Raw genomic sequence first — 17531 nt, forward strand, 5'->3', positions numbered from 1 at the left:
GGATGGGACAGCAACCACCCCAGTACTTTAAGGCAGCAGGCTAACTTAAGGAGCATAGGACACACTTCAGAGAAGAATCCTAGCAGAACATCTGCTTGGCATAGAGAAGGTCCTAGGTTCAGTCCCCAGCATTTCACCATAGGGCTGGGAATGCTTCCTGTCTGATTCACTGCAGAGCAGTTGCCAGTCCGTGTAGACAATATTGGGCTTGCTGGAACAATAATATGATGCAGGAGAAGGCAGCTTCCTTTATTCCTCTGCATGGAAGCTTTTCCTCCAGCATCACTTGCTGCTCTGCCTGCCATCTATTGGCTACATACTCAAAAGAATTCCACCAGCATGCATCAATCGAGTAGATCTGGCATGCAGAAAGGCGGTGGGATTGCATGACCTGGGCTGCCTGCTTCTCTGCACATCGCAGTCATGCCTCCTGGGAGGCATTGAGAGAAAATGGCAAAGTGTGACAACTGCTGGCCTAAGCCAGCAAGAAACAAGCACTGGGTGATCCCCAAACAAGGATGGGAGAGAACTGCAATTTTCACACTTTCCTAAACAATATGCAAATTGAAATGCAACTGTCCTTCAAATTCTTATTTCCCCAAATGTTGCAATGCAGTTCTCCAACTGAATGTGAATGTGAAAGCATTAAAGGAGACTGCTTGCAAAAATGTGCATTAGGCCACATGGCGTACAAAAGGAGAACACTCTAGATTACTGACAAATTTTCATGAGGAGGAGGAGGAGGAGGAGGAGGAGGAGGAGGAGGAGAAGAAGAAGAAGAAGAAGAAGAAGAAGAAGAAGAAGAAGAAGAAGAAGAAGAAGAAGAAGAAGAAGAAGAAGAAGAAGAAGAAGCAGCCAATTGATGCCAAAAGAACTGGACAACTCGACATGACTGGCAAATTGAGAATGGAAATGGACAGGTTAACACCCCAGAGGACTGGGCTAACACCCCAGAGGACAGGATCACACTTCAGAATGACCTTAACAGATTAGACAACTGGGCCAAAGCAAACAAGATGAATTTTAACAAGGAGAAATGTAAAGTACTACACTTGGGCAAAAAAATGAAAGGCACAAATACAGGATGGGAGACACCTGGCTTGAGAGCAGTACATGTGAAAAGGATCTAGGAGTCTTGGTAGACCACAAACTTGACATGAGTCAGCAGTGTGATGCAGCAGCTAAAAAAGCCAATGCAATTCTGGGCTGCATCAATAGGAGTATAGCATCTAGATCAAGGGAAGTAATAGTACCACTGTATTCTGCTCTGGTCAGACCTCACCTGGAGTACTGCGTCCAGTTCTGGGCACCACAGTTCAAGAAGGATACTGATAAGCTGGAACGTGTCCAGAAGAGGGCAACCAAAATGGTCAAAGGCCTGGAAACGATGCCTTATGAGGAACGGCTTAGGGAGCTGGGTATGTTTAGCCTGGAGAAGAGAAGGTTAAGGGGTGATATGATAACCATGTTCAAATATATAAAAGGATGTCATATAGAGGAGGGAGAAAGGTTGTTTTCTGCTGCTCCAGAGAAGCGGACAAGGAGCAACGGATTCAAACTACAAGAAAGAAAATTCCACCTAAACATTAGGAAGAACTTCCTGACAGTAAGAGCTGTTCGGCAGTGGAATTTGCTGCCAAGGAGTGTGGTGGAGTCTCCTTCTTTGGAGGTCTTTAAGCAGAGGCTTGACAGCCATCTGTCAGGAATGCTTTGATGGTGTTTCCTGCTTGGCAGGGGGTTGGACTGGATGGCCCTTGTGGTCTCTTCCAACTCTATGATTCTATGATTCTATGATTCCATTCCTAGCTCAAAACCAGTGTAGAGAATGGTCAAGGACAATGGGAGTTGCAGCTGAAGAACATCTAGAGCAGGGTTTCCCAAACTTGGTCTCCCCCTGTTTTTGAACTACAACACCCATCTTCCCTAGCTAGCAGGGCTAGTGGTCAGGCCTTTGTTCACCCCTGGAGGCCTGGAGCACAGGGAGCAGATGCAGAGGAGGCCATTCTCCTTATGCCAGCACACAGAATTTCTTTGGTTGCTGCTGAGCCTGGAGCCACCTGGGAAGGAACAAAAAGCCAGGGCACGTGATAAGCCAACTCCGGTGGGCAGTAATAGGTAAAGTCCTGCTGGATTTCTGCCTGTAAATGTAAATATTAAAGTCCTAAGCGCACTACAAAAAGAAGAGGCCAGCAAATGTAATCTAGAGTGGAATCTACACATATAGAAAACGCTGTGAAAATGCTTTTTAAAAAACGTTTTGAAAAATACATTGCATTTGTCATGGCTCACTTTTGCCATCTAGTGTCACCTTTGTGTATTGCACTTTACACCACACTTAAAATGTTTATTTGCAGCTGTATAGCTGAGTCCTACGTGTCCTCGGGTAATGTTGGGACTTAGCATATGTGGCCAGAATTCTGAAAACCAACAACCATAGGAGGGCTCTCTGGCAACCCCGATTTTCCATTTTGTCACACACCCATTGCCATTTTTCTTTTTCTAGAAAAATAGTCCTGCTTAAGGTACATATGTAAGAGGTTTGTTTATCATTATATTTTGGGAAGGATTCGAGTTCACATGTAGCTGCATGGTTTTATTCTTTCTGGATGTCCCATGATTGTGTTATAAAGTATAGTGGTACCTCTGGTTACGAACTTAATTCGTTCTGGAGGTCTGTTCTTAAGCTGAAACCATTCTTATCCTGAGTTGCGCTTTCGAGCCTCTGGTGCGCTATTTCTGTACGCATCCTGGGGCAAAGTTCGCAACCAGGAGCAGCTACTTCCGGGTCAGTGGAGCTCATAACCCGAAGCGTTCGTAACCAGAAGCGATCGTAACCAGAGATACAACTGTAGTTGTGTTCTGTGTTACAAATTAAGCACTGCGAGGAGTGGTTTCTTTTTGTTTTCCAATGTATTTCGTATCAATTTTAAAAAATCGGTGTAGCGCAAACAGGTTTTTATTCTGAAAGTGTGGCCCAGAGGAAAAAGTTTGAGAACCAAAGTATTAGGGGGTATGATGTGCTTCTACCCCACCTCCATCTAGTTCCCACCTGCTTACATTCTGCCTTACAACTAAGTCTGGCATTGGCTGGGTTGGGGGGACCCTGGGAGAGACAGTTCAATGTCTGGGGACCCAAACTTGAAGAACGCTGATTTAGGAGACCTGGTCTCTGAACACACCTTAGTTGCCTCTGGTGCCCAACTTGTGTGATCCACCCCTAATCACTAGGCAACTTCAATCCACTTGTCTAAAAATTGTTGGGGGGTTTTGGTGAACTGTCTGGCTCATTCAAAGACTGATTTCGCACCCTAGCCACCCCTGCTGCCCAGCCTGAGCAGCCCACCCCTACTCACTAGGTGACGTCTTTTGTTTCAAAAATTGTTCGGTTGCGAAGGGGTTGTATTTTATTTTAATATTTTTGTAATTTTCTGATTCGAATTCAACATACCAAACTGATGTGGAGAAAGACCAGAAGGGCACGAAGTACTTTAGTTGGAACTAAATGACTCTTATTCTTTCCTCCTGATAACGGTTTATCTGCCCATCCAATTTCCATATTGTAGACATGCTAAAAGGTCTTGCAGGCGTTATTCTCTGAAAGTTAACCCTTATCTCTTTTCTGCCTATATAAATATTTTCCAGAAAACTCCTCCAACATACCAGTCTGCAGGAAGAAATCAAAGAAACTGAAGGACAACTCTGCTGGTTTAGAAGGTAAGCACTCATAGAATCATAGAATCATAGAGTTGGAAGAGACCACAAGGGCCAGCATTTACCTCCTCATGGTCATCAGCCTTGATCAATGTGTTTCTACAAGGTGGCCGGTGTGGGCTCATAACCACCGCACCCCTCAGCGAGCTTCCATTGCAGTCTTCGGAGTTTGGATCTTGGCTTTGGTGCTATGTTCACCACACTTCTATTTCAACAACATTCAACATTTAGATGGCAAGAAGCAGTGTGACTCTGATTATGGCAGCACTCAGGAACAAAAGAAGTTCACCCATAAAGCAATGATCACCAGTCAATTCATCTTTGCCTTCGTCATCCCCTTCAGTGTCATTGTCGTTTGCTATGGGACAGTTGTTCTGAAACTGAAGAGGAACCAGTTGAGCCAATCAAACAAGCCCTTCAGGGTCATCACAGCAGTGTCTGTGGCCTTTTTTGTCTGCTGGGTACCCTATCATATCCTCTCTTTCTACCAGGTAGAACTAGGAAACAAGGGGTTGCAGTCAAAGCTTTTTATTATTGGTGAACGTTTGGCATACTGCTTGGCTTACACCAACAGCTGCCTCAACCCCATCTAGTATGCCTTCATGGGTTATGATTTCAGGCAGAAGCAGAGGCACTCACTCCTCTCTGCATTTGAAAACGCTTTTGCTGAGGACAGTGACCAGAACACAGGAAGCGCCAATATCAAATCATCAGCTTCACTGGAGCTCCAGTAAATAAATATTGTTGTGTTCAGCACATTCACTCCAAATCTGCTCTTCTGCATCCCCCCGCCCAATATTCTGAATTAATTGCTTCTCCCTTGATTTTAGGCTCAGTTAGCTATCCAGGAAGAGAGATCTATGTGTACAGGAAAAACAAAATAAAAAAAATCCTTCCAGCAGCACCTTAAAGACCAACTAAGTTTTTATTTTGGTATGAGCTTTTGTGTGCATGCACACTTCTTCAGATACATGCACACAAAAGCTCATACTAAAATAAAAACTTAGTTGGTCTTTAAGGTGCTGCTGGAAGGATTTTTTTTATTTTGTTTCGACTACGTCAGACCAACACGGCTACCTACCTGTAACTAGGAAAAACAAAGTAAGCCATGTTGGCCCATTAACAAAATCCCCAATCCCACAGTAGGGTAATAAGACCTTTATTAGGCCCATTGAAATATAATAAATAAATAAATAATGTGCAAGCTTTTGAGTTCTTCAGAACTCTTCATTGGGCAAGATAGTAAATGAACTGATCCATCAACCAAGGAGATAAGTAACTACTATACAACCTTTAGGAGACATCTGAAGGCAAGCCCTGTATACTGAAGCTTTTGATGTTATTGTTTTGCTGTTTCTGTTTTACTTATTTATTTATTTTTATCCTGCATTTCATTCTGTGAACCTCCCTGACATCTTATGATGAAGGCCAGTAAATAAATCTTATAAATAAATAATGTTTGGTGCTTTAAAAGAAAAAGAAAAAGGTTTCATACATGTTGGAAGCCACTCAGGGTGGCTGGGGCAATCCAGCTAGATGATAATAAATAATAAAATAATATAAATAAAAAATAAATAAATTTGTTGTTGTTTTTATTGTTAATACTGCAACGATTCAAATTACCGAATTCCCTTCAGTCAGGAGCAGCAACCTATATTCACCTCTTTCAGGTTTCCAAATGCTGCAGGCAACGATTCGGGTTCGGCTCTGCAGCGCTTACCTATTGCAATTTGGTTGAGTAGTAGGAACTTTACACTGTAGTGCCAGCATCTCTGTGCTCGCCTGTGAGTATATCCTGAAAGCATAGATGGCATTGCATCAAAACCATTGTCACCCAACCTTTCCAGTGCATATCCCTGTCCTCTTCCTTAATGCTAAAAGCCCAGTCTTTTGGAAAAGCAGGTTTGCTGGGCAAGATTTCAAAATCAACATTAATGGCACAGGAACATTACTTCATCCCAAGGCAGGTGGTATTGTGATCCCCATCCAAGCTCTGTTTCCGGCACAGGAAATTGATGCCATCATTTGCCTGGACTATAACAAGCCACCTTTAGGCTATTCCCATAGCAGGTCTCTCCATCCACTTGTCACTGAAGCTGAGGTGGAGGACTGGAATGCAGGGAGCAGATGCAGTGGAATCCAGTGCACTGCATTTCTTTGATTGCTACTGAGCCCAGGGCCGTCTGGAATGGAACAAAAGCCAGGGTGTGTGATGGCACCATCTCTGGGATATAAATATAGGCCCACAGTGTCACTACAAATCACTAGAGGGCAGTGCAAAGTGACTGCAGTTAAGCAGTGACAAGACGGTCCTATGCAGCAATGCCGCTGTGATACCAGCTCCTTCTTACAGATGAGCTGTATTACTTTGTGACAATAAATGGATTAATGCTGTCTCTTGGTCAATGGAATCCTGACTTCAGGCAGAGGTTGTGGGCAGTAAAAGGTAAAAGCCTCACCTGCTTAATTTCTGACTGTATGTGCAACTACAAAAAACACAAGAGGAGGAGAAGGAGACAGAAACACATTTAATCTAAGGATCTAAGCACATTAAAGCACATTTAATCTAAGGGCCAATGTTAGGGTTTGGCATCTGCAGACCCTGTCCCTATTTTCCAGGGACAAACCCGGATTTACAGAAGCTGTCCCGGTTTCTGATTTGATCCCGGAATGTCCCGCTTTTCCTTAGGATGTCCCTATTTTCATTGTTTGGTATGGAATTATGTGACCCCCAGATGGGTGTGGTATAATAATAATAATAATAATAATAATAATAATAATAATTAGAAATTCCTATTTTCATTGGAGAAATGTTTGTTGTTGTTGTTGTTGTTTAGTCGTTTAGTCGTGTCCGACTCTTCGTGACCCCATGGACCATAGCACGCCAGGCACTCCTGTCTTGCACTGCCTCCCGCAGTTTGGTCAAACTCATGTTCGTAGCTTCGAGAACACTGTCCAACCATCTTGTCCTCTGTCGTCCCCTTCTCCTAGTGCCCTCAATCTTTCCCAACATCAGGGTCTTTTCCAAGGATTCTTCTCTTCTCATGAGGTGGCCAAAGTATTGGAGCCTCAGCTTCACGATCTGTCCTTCCAGGGAGCACTCAGGGCTGATTTCCTTAAGAATGGATAGGTTTGATCTTCTTGCAGTCCATGGGACTCTCAAGAGTCTCCTCCAGCACCATAATTCAAAAGCATCAATTCTTCGGCGATCAGCCTTCTTTATGGTCCAGCTCTCACTTCCATACATCACTACTGGGAAAACCATAGCTTTAACTATACGGACCTTTGTTGGCAAGGGAGAAATGTTAGAGGGTATGTATCTGTGGCCAGCATGCTGAAACTTCACCACCTTGGGTGGAAATGCTGGCAACCCTGGTTCACAATGGCTCATGTAGAAGTGCCTCTTCCGTTATTGCTAGCCCATATCTAAAAAATTTCTTGGGAGGATAGATAGATAGATAGATAGATAGATAGATAGATAGATAGATAGACAGACAGACAGACAGACAGACAGACAGACAGACAGACAGACATAGCTGTCGACTTCTGTATTGGAAAATAAGGGATCAGCAGCCTCACCCAGTGGCTTGGCACCGGAAATCGGTTCTGCACATGCCCTGCGCATGAGGCGATTTCTGGCAGCACTCGGCAAGTGAGCGAGCAGCAAGCCACCGAGCGAGGTGTTTTACTAGGCAGCGGCTGGCTGCTCGCTCGCTCGCGGGGGAGGGGTGCCGAGTGGAGCCTCCCTAGCCAGCAGGGAGGGAAAGGAGCTGCTTCCTTTGAAATCCAGGAAAATTACGGGATATCTAACGATCTGGGGTAGCAGCAGGAAACAGATTGAAATAAGGGAGTTTCCCACAAAAAATGGGAGGGTTGACAGCTATGTAGATAGATAGATGATAGAGATAGAGATAGAGATAGAGATAGAGATAGAGATAGAGATAGAGATAGAGATAGAGATAGAGATAGAGATAGAGATAGAGATAGAGATAGAGATAGAGATAGAGATAGAGATAGATAGAGATAGAGATAGAGATAGAGATAGATAGATAGATAGAGAGAGAGAGAGAGAGAGAGAGACAGACAGACAGACAGACAGACAGACAGACAGACAGACAGACAGACAGACAGACACAGACAGACAGACAGACAGACAGACAGACAGACAGACAAATATGTAGATGATAGAGTCCCCCTTAACAGCTGTAGCAGGGCCTTCTTGGTCACACACCCCAATTGTGGAATTCCCTCTTGTTGTAGATGCACTCATCTCCATTGCTTTCCACTTTCTGTCACCAGGCTATAATCAGGGGCACAGAATGCCCCTGTGTTTCCTGCTTGACAGGGGGTTGGACTGGATGGCCCTTGTGGTCTCTTCCAACTCTATGATTCTATGGTTCTATGAATGGGACTACCCACCTGCAATGCAGATGCTCTAGCACCAAGCTTTGGTCCTTCTTCTGCCTATCCAGCACTCTAGCAAGTAGTCCTGCTAGATCAGAGGTGGAGCACTTGCAGCTGTGCAAATATTACCAAAGTCACCAACTCCCATCAACACAAATCAGCATAGCCACCTGTCAGGGAAGAGGGACATTGTAGTTGAGCAGCACCTGAAGGGTGCCCACCCTGACCTAGATCAGTGATGCTTCAACTCCCACCATTGCCCATCTGAAGACCACATCTTCCATAGTTGAGAAGAGAATCACTTCAAGCAGGTACCTATATGTTGTTGGACTACAGCTCCCACCATCCTTGGCCTAGGGGGACCCAAGGTTGAAGAACGCTGATCTAGAAGACCTGGTGTCCAAACACACCTTAGCTGCCCCTGGTGCCCAATCTGTGTGGTCCACCCATACTCACTATGCAACTTCACTCATCTCAAAATTGTTGGGGCTTTTCGAACTCTCCGACACATTCAAAGATTGCAAAGACACCAAGTACATTAGCTGGAACTGAATGGCTGGTATCTCGCAGTCATTCTTCTTAATAACTGATTCTCCATCAATCCCACTTATTTATTTTTGCTCTAAGAATCCTTCGTGTATTCACTTATAACTCTAAGAATGCTTATGAGCTTACACCATTGTTTCCTGTAAGTTATGCTTGTTCGGTCATACCTTGGTTGCCGAACGCCTTGGAACTTGTTCGTTTCAGCTCCCAAACGATCGAAAACCGGAAGTGAGTGTTCTGGTTTTGAACTATTTTCAGAAGCCAAACGTGTGGTGTGGCTTCCACGACTTCCAATTGGCTGCAGGATGTTCCTGCAGCCAATCGGAAGCCGCACCTTGGTTTTTGAACAGTTCTGGGTGTTGAATGGACTCCTGGAACGCATTCTGTTTGAGAACTAAGGTATGACTGTATAAATTACCTTTCAGCTTATATGAATATATTCCAGCAAAATCCTGTAAGATGCCACCCTACAGAAGGGAAACAGAGACAGAAGGATCCCTCATCTTGCTTATAAGGTAAGCACACCTAGCTTGGAAGGGGGGCTGCATTTCCACCTAGCATTTCTTTAAGAGATGAATGACGGAGAGATCTGCAGCAGGTATATCTTTTACACAAATCCTGGGGATGGTAGTTTCTTAAGCGTTCATAGGAGACACCTCTTCCCTTCACAAAGCTACAGCTGCCAGATTGATTTAACAATCAATTCTTCTTCACAGGGAGCTCTGGGAATTGTATCTCTGGCAGGAAGAAAGGGGTCTCCTTACACATCTCAGCACCTTTAGCACAGCACAGTTACCAATGGCTTCAAGTAACAAGAAAGGAGAGTCCAACTAAACACCAGAACTTTCTGACAGTAAGAGCTGTTCAACAGTAGAAGGGTCTCTCTTGAAAGGTTGTGGACTCTCCTTCATTGGAGGTTTTTAAGCAGAGGTGGGGTAGCCATCTGTCATGGATGCTTTAGTTGGAAAAACAGAGACACTGTATGTATTATTATTTTTAATTAAAGAAAATCTTTAACAAAAACAATTGAAAAAAACAATATTCATGGCCGGGCATCGAACTCAGTCGAGGACTTGTCCTTGGTTCCAGAAATGCTCTGGCTGCTGTCCTCAGAAAAGGCGTTCTCAAAGGCAGAGAAGAGGGAGTGTTTCAGCTTCTCCTTGAAATCGTGCCCCATGAAGACATACAGGATTGGGTTGAGGCAGCTGTTGATGAATGTCAAGCTGGAGGCAAAGGGGTAGCCAATACGCAAAACCCCCATCAGCTCAGGCTGCACGAGAAGTTTTGTCTCGAGGAAAGAGAAGACGTGATAAGGGAACCAACAGATGAAAAAGGCCACAATCACAGCAGTGATGACTTTGAAGGGCTTACTCGATTGAGCCAAATTCTCCCTCCTCAGCTTCAGGACAATGGCCCCATAGCAAACGAGGATGGCGCTGAAGGGAATGGCGAAGGCAAATATGAACCGGCTGATGATGAGAGCTTGTCGGTTGAGATTCACTTCCTCCTTGGTCTTGCCATAGTTGTTAAAGCAGTTGATCACATTCTGATCATTGGGGTTTGGGGCGGTGTCCCTGAAATGTAAGTAGGGTGAACACAGCACCAGAGCCAGGATCCAAACACCCAGCGACACAAAGGAAGCCAGCCGGGGGGTCCGGTGATTCCGAGACCATACAGGGCACCACACAGAAATGCAGCGGTCGATACTGATGACCATGAGGAGGTAAACACTGGCAAAGAGGTTGAAGAAAGCAAGTGTGCTGATCACTTTGCACATCACCAGGCCAAATGGCCAATGAGCATTCAGGGCAATATAGACAACAGTCAAGGGCTGCGGGAAGGTGAAGGTGAAGTCAGTAATGGCCAAGTTGAGGAACCAAATTGTGTTGACCGTCTTCTTCATACGGAAGCCGGTGATGAAAATGACCAGCCCGTTACCAATGACTCCCAGCAGGAAGGCGAGGCTGTAGATGATCATAGTGATAATATTGATCCACTTGTACAAGTCATAGGTCCCTCCATTGGCCTTCTTCCCCAGAGAGGGGACAATCGAGGCATTAGAAGCATTGTCGGGAACAGTGAAAACTGGCGGCAGAGTTGTGTACTCCATTCCCTTCCAACCGAGACTCAGCAGTCGTGTTTTCTTTCTTTTCCTACCTGGAAAAAGAGAGAGAAAGACTGAGAAGAACATAAGGAGCTGAGCAAGGCGTTGGACCAGAGGAGCTCCAATGTCCCTTTTCCTTGGCTGGATCAGATTAATATCCATCCATTTCCCACAGAAGACAATCAAATGTCTCTAGAGAAGGGGTAGGTAGCCTTCAGTCCCTAGCACTAATTAGACTCACCATGCCTCCCAACTTCACCTGTAAGGCCATTTTATCCAAGATACATCCACTTGCCCTATATGACACCAAATATGTGGCTGGTGGAAACCTGGCTCAGTCAAAAGGTTGTTTGCAGAGCCCCTTTCACAGGAGTGTAGCACTAAATTAATAAAGTATAGGGTTCCTTCATGATACTTGCAGCCACGTCACATCACAGCCATGTCCCCTCAGTCATCCTCCTTATAGCCACAGCCCTTCTAGGATTGTTTTTATTTTTATTTATTGAATTAATAAATTTATTCACAGAATAAAATCAAGATATAAAACCACAAAATACATAACAAAAACAGCAACCCAATAGCCCCAGCCCCCACAAAAAACACACATTTTAAAAGGGCATAGGATTATACAGCCATCTGGGTTGGTAGAGACTCCTACCCCAAACCCTAGGAAGCCACTGCCAATACTGAGCTAGGTATACCAGTGGTCTGACTCTGTACAAGACCACTTCCCGTGTGCCATTATCCAGAATTCGTTTTTTAAAAGGTTAGTTCTACACTTTGCTTCAAGAGATGCTGCCTTCTTCAAGTTGATGTTCTAGGGCAGGGACATCCAACTCCCAAGAGACTGTGATCTACTCCTGGGGGAAAAAAATAGCCATGATCTACCCATTTGGGGGAGGGGACCCAAAGTTGTTGACCTGGGGCACACCATAAAACACTGCCCATGTACTAAACCTGAGGTTCCATTGTATTTATATTTTACCATTTTTGCCAACTGTGGCTGGTGACAGCTACAGCCATTCCTGGAGCGGAAAAACCTTTGCCACAGTACTTTATGCACTGGTTGCTTCAAGACTGATTATTGAAACACTCCCTATTTGGGGCTTCCTTTGTGTTTGAGCCAGAAGTTGCAGTTAATGCAGAATGCTGCAGCCCGATTGCTGACAGGAGCAAGGCTTTGCCAACATATAACACCTGCATTCAGAGATCTGCACTGGTTGCTACCTGGCCAAGCTGAAGGTGTTACTTTCAGAATATAAAGCCCTTAACAACTTGGGACCCATTTACCAATGAGATCGCCTTACCCCACCTGTGCCAACTTGACTGCTTTGATTGGTGGAATTGGCACTATTCCAGCTGCCGTATAATAGCCGTTCCACATTTGTAAGAACTCAACCGTTTAGTGTGGCAGCACCTGCACTTTGGAACTCCCTCCCTCTTGAGATCAAACAGGTGCCATGCTCTTTTTACCCCGCTATCACCCGAGGATCGACCTGTCAATCGCAGTCAACCGGTTGGACATCCCTGATCTATGGCAACGGTCCCTAATGTGACACCCATGAGCATGACGGCATGTCAGAAGACTTGCTGCCATGCCCATGATGCTCTCTGCCTGCTTTTGAACTGTTTCTTAACTTTCTTTTCTAGCAGAGCCACTGGGGTGTTGCAAAACATAATGCCAACTGAGATTCTAGCCACCCAAACAATGTCACACTTAACTTGACGCCATGTCCAGATCCCCTGTAAAAATGGCAAAAAAAGAAAAGGGGGGGATCAATTCCTAACATCTGCTAAAAGAATTTTTTTGGGGGGGGAGGAGAGAGGAAGGGGAGGGGGAGAATGTGGCTCTGCATTAGAGACAAGTGAATCGGTCAATTTCAGTTTCTTTCCATTTCTTTCCTTCTTCCAAGTGAATTGCTACACATTTCCACGTGTTCCTGTGGTTTGGTTTTTTTTCTTTTTATCCATCAAATTAACTCCCCCAGCTAAGCTGTTTTGGTAAAGGCAGGTCCTTTTTCTGCCTTGTGAAAGCCAAAGACGTCCACAAGCCTCAAGAAGGGTAGCTTAAGCTCTTTCTGGGTGTGAGGTGGAAACATAACCAAGGATGACGAAAATGCTGTTTCACAGTAGATTACGCAGATCTTAGATTATGCAGTGGAAGAACAAGAAGCTGGGAGGGTGAAGTAGTTCCTTCCGGGGGCAGAGGGGAGGGAGTAGAGTTTCCTCGGGGGGGGGGGGAGGGAGTAGAGTTTCCTTCAAAGAACATAGCGCAGGCTTCTCCTCTAGCTTAACAGTGGTATAAAGGGGTCCATTTTATAAAACGCAGCTTCCTTCTCCCTGGAGAAAATCTCTCCCAGCCCAAAGATGTCACAAGCTATTTTGTAGAGATATTAAGGATCCAAAAGATCATTCCCTTATCATTCATCCATATGTCCATTGGCTCATCTAGCACAGAACTATCTGCACCGAGTAGCCATGGTTCCCCAGGGTTTCATTCAAGAGTCTTTCCCAGCACTGCACACCAGGGATGGAACCTGGGACCTCCTCCTAAATAGAAGGCAGGTGATCTACCACAGAGCTACAGTGTTCCCCGCAACTGCTTCTTGCACGCAGACCATTCTACATGGTTGGGTTGCTGAGACTGAAGGGTTAGGGTAGAGTAGCGGGAAGGCGGGAACTAATAAAATCACAGGAAGATTCCTCTAGTTGAGGGTCCCTCTAGTCCAGGATCCTGTTCTCACAAGTGGTTGTCTAGATTCCCTTGGGAAGTCCACAAGCATAATATTAAAAATAATTATAATTTATTATTTATACTTCGCCCAAGTGGCTGGGTTTCCCCAGCCACTCTGGGCTGCTCCCAACAGAATATTAATTAAAAAAAAGCAACCACATCAAATAATAATAATTCCCCTTAACAGGGCTGCCTTCAGATGTCTTCTAAAAGTCAAATAGTTGTTCATTTCCTTGACTTCTGATGGGAGGGCATTCCACAGGGCGGGTGCCACTACCGAGAAGGCCCTCTGCCTGGTTCCCTGTAACCTCACTTCTTGCATGGAGGGAACCGCCAGAAGGCCCTTGGAGCTGGACCTCAGTGCCAGGGCTGTCTTAAGCATATGCGGCACTGGGGTGCAAATATTCGCCTGCCCCTCCCCCGATTGCCCAGTCCCAGGTGCACAGGAGGGCGGAGCTGGCCGGCCGCCTCAGCGTCTCGCTGGCTTGGTCTCCCCCCAAACTCGCGGTGCAGAGCCGCCCACAGTAGAAGTGCCCACTGTTGCACTCTGACCGATGGGCGGGCTCTTCCCCGGACTCAACTCTCGGGCCCGTACTCTCGGCCTGGTGCCCCTGAGAGCCCGGTGGCCAGGTGCCCTGCACCCCTAGTGCATATGGGTTAGATGGCCCTGCTCAGTGTCTGGGCTGAATTAAGGGGGTGGAGACGCTCCTTCAGGTATATTGTGCTGAGGCCATTTAGGGCTTTAAAGGTCTGCACCAACATTTTGAATTGGGGGAGCCCATGCAGGTCTTGGCAGCCACTCCCAGTCACCAGTCTAGGTGCCACATTCTGGATTAGTTGTAGTTTCCAGGTCACCTTCAAAGGTAGCCCCACGTAGAGCGCATTGCAGTAGTCCAAGCAGGAGATAACCAGAGCAGGACCTGATCACAACAGCACTCTTGTGATTTTCAGCAACTGGTATTCAGAGTCCGATTCCCTCACACATTAGGATAGTCTTGGTGCTAAGGGTCTAACTCAAGAGAGACTAGAAGCAGAAATGGATGTGATTAAGGGTGCAGACACTAGAGTCATTTGCTATTTGTCAGTTCCAATGGCAAATGACCAGCTCTCCTGAGTTGATGCCATGGAAAGGGACATCATTACTTCTGATTTTTGCAATCCGGCTGTCACCTCAAGGAAATATCAAATCCCACCAAAACACTTTTTTTAAAAAGTAATCATTTTAAAAGAAAATAATTCTGCCCATGCCTTATTCTGTGAGGAAATGCTTTCAAAAATATGCACGTAAACGTGCTTTCTCTGAGGACCTTTAGAAAATTGCAGATCAATGTGGAAAGAGAAGTGAATGGATTTAACTAGTGGAATCTACCGGGTCCAGGAAGAGACTGAGCTGTTCTTCTCCAAAGTTGAGCTCCCTGCCTCGGGTTCCCCAGCCTTTACTCTCCTCTCTGTGTAGAACTGTTACTGCTCCCTTTCTATCTCTCTTTCCCCAACCTGTGCTTTTCTTAACAGCTGCATTTGGGACAGAAGCAGTTTTCCCCCTGAAGGGGATACAGTGATGAGCAAAGTTGCACCTACTAAATTTCTCCTGTTGTGCATCTGTTCTAAGAATGTTTCCCCATCAGGAAAACGGGAGATGGCAACCCTCCCTCCCCACCTTGATGTACTTACGTTACACGTGAGGATGTAGAGTTTTGCTGTGTCTCTGACTTCTATCTGTACTCTGGAAATGTGGCCGGATTCTGCTAAAACATCACACTTTAATATTGCGGGCAACAGGATGAAGAAGCAGAGGAAATAGGAAGATATTTACATTGTTGTGCAATTCAGTAAAAATCGAATGCTAAAACTAAGTACAGGACACACTGTTCAGTATTTGGCCCGGAAAGCTGCAATGGGAAGTGGAGAAAAGGGGTCAATTAGGTAATTTTTGGGTTTTCTACATGTTGCTTAGCCACCAGTGCTCTGATTCATGTGCAATTTCATACATAAGCTAGTTGCTTAGATCTCCAAATACTGCAGTCAACTGCAGTATAAGCATCTTGTTGGAACTCTTAATATTGCATAATGAAGGGAATCATATTATGTCACATAGAATTGCTGTGTTTACAAAATATATACATAAACATTTCTCTATAAGGAGCTCAAGTGAGGTTATTCCATATTTTTAAATATGTTTATAACAGAAGTATGGAATGATGGGCCACACAAAGCTACAAAAAGATAAAATGTGCAAGCTGTTTTGCTATGAGCAAACTTTTTCAGCAAAAGTCTGAATATAAAATATATAGAAATGCTGTAATATAGAATAATACTTTTTTGAAGCTGGAGGGAAGGATGGGAAAAGCAATTATATTATCCAAGGAAATCTTGGCATCGTTGTTGTTTAGTCGTTTAGTCATGTCTGACTCTTCGTGATCCCATGGACCAGAGCACGCCAATCACTCCTGTCTTCCACTGCCTCCCGCAGTTTGGTCAAACTCATGTTAGTAGCTTCGAGAACACCGTCCAACCATCTTGTCCTCTGTCGTCCCCTTCTCCTTGTGTCCTCAATCTTTCCATTCAATCCATTTCCATTTCCAATCTTGGCATTAGTTCATTAATAATTAGGATGATAGGGACGCGGGTGGCGCTATGGTCTAAACCACTGAGCCTCTTGGGCTTGCTGATCAGAAGGTTGGCAGTTTCGAATCCCTGCGACGGGGTGAGCTGCTGTTGCTCGGTCCCAGCTCCTGCCAACCTAGCAGTTCGAAAGCACATCAGTGTAAGTAGATAAATACAGTAGGTACTGCTCCAGTGGGAAGGTAAGTGGTGTTTCCGTGTGCTCTGGCTTCCATCACAGTGTTCTGTTGCACCAGAAGCGGCTTAGACATGCTGGCCACATGACCCGAAAAAACTGTCTGCGGACAAACGCCAGCTCCCTTGGCCGGTAAAGCGAGATGAGCGCTGCAACCCCAGAGTCGTCTGTGACTGGACTTAACTGTCAGGGGGTCCTTTACCCTTTTTAATTAGGACAGTACACTGGATCTGGACAAAGCTTGGATCCCAAACCAAATTGGGCCAATTCCAGTTTTTTTCTGGACTGGGTTGGGAAAAGCCCCAGATCACCACAGGCTGGCCCACCTGGAGTGATCCAGCACTGTCAAAAGGCAGGGCAAATGAGCCATGGTGGAGGGAGGAGGAGAAGGTGGCTGCTTTTAAAGGGTCTACTTTGCCAGCGTGTTACCTGAACTCTCCTCTCACCAAGGTTCAATCCTGCTCTCTGCAGTATAATCAGGAGAAGGGTGGGGAGGAGATGCGGGGTTTCTTTCTTCCCCCACCCCATCCAACCACCTTGGTAATATATTGTGAAGCCAACATTTGACACCCTCCCGCCAGCCCTCGTGGCGCTGGCTTAAGATGAGCTTTGGGAAGGAGGCACGAGGCTCTGGCAGGGTCCTAGAACCCTCCTACCTCCTTCCCAAAATAAGCACTTATTGGGCTTTGAGAAGGCACCCTCATTGCCTGTGCGCCCACCCCCCTCTCCAAGGTTTGAGGGACAGTGGACTGGAAATGTTTGTTGACCCCTGGGTCTAGTCCAACCGCTTGCAATTCAGGAATATGTAGCCATCCCATATGGGGATCGAACCTGCAACCTTGGCGTTATCAGCACCACGCTCTAACCAACTGAGCTATCCAGGCATGTCCGCAAGTTCTAGTGTTATACGAGTGGGAGAAAAGCTTTTCCCTTCCCACTTTTCTCCATATCACATGTAATTTTGTAAACTTACATCAGATCCCGTCTTACTCATCTTTTCTCAGAACCACTTCATCATTCTGCTTCCTCTTTTCAACTCTACATGATCTTTCCCAAGGTGACGTAACCAGAAGTGTACCACAGTCAGTGCCAGATTTACATGTAAGCTAAACAAGCTATAGCTTAGGGCCCCACTCTCTTGGGGGCCCCCGAAAAATTTAAAAACAACAACAACTGGATGCACATTTCCAAAATATAAGATAAAAAACCAAATAAAATAAAACCTACATACAACA

General features: G+C 45.4%; 1 protein-coding gene and 1 pseudogene across 1 annotated transcript; one reads left to right on the forward strand and one right to left on the reverse strand.

Moving 5' to 3' along the window:
• The first annotated feature begins 888 nt into the window (after window positions 1-888).
• LOC118086247 (chemerin-like receptor 1) lies at window positions 889-4445 on the forward strand (annotated as a pseudogene).
• A 5240-nt stretch (window positions 4446-9685) lies between these two features.
• Window positions 9686-15231, reverse strand: LOC118086248 (chemerin-like receptor 1). Its single transcript, XM_035117644.2, has 2 exons — window positions 15171-15231; window positions 9686-10818 (listed from the first exon to the last, which is right to left on the reverse strand). The coding sequence occupies exon 2, from the start codon at window positions 10769-10771 to the stop codon at window positions 9704-9706; it is 1068 nt and encodes a 355-aa protein (XP_034973535.1). The 5' UTR covers window positions 10772-10818; window positions 15171-15231; the 3' UTR covers window positions 9686-9703.
• Window positions 15232-17531: the final 2300 nt, after the last annotated feature.

This window comes from Zootoca vivipara, chromosome 6 (assembly GCF_963506605.1).
Source record: "Zootoca vivipara chromosome 6, rZooViv1.1, whole genome shotgun sequence".
NCBI classification, from domain to species: domain Eukaryota; kingdom Metazoa; phylum Chordata; class Lepidosauria; order Squamata; family Lacertidae; genus Zootoca; species Zootoca vivipara.

Bases quoted from the DNA above. Each gene is read 5' to 3' on its own strand.
- LOC118086248 (XM_035117644.2), bottom strand. From the start codon at position 10,771: ATGGAGTACACAACTCTGCCGCCAGTTTTCACTGTTCCCGACAATGCT.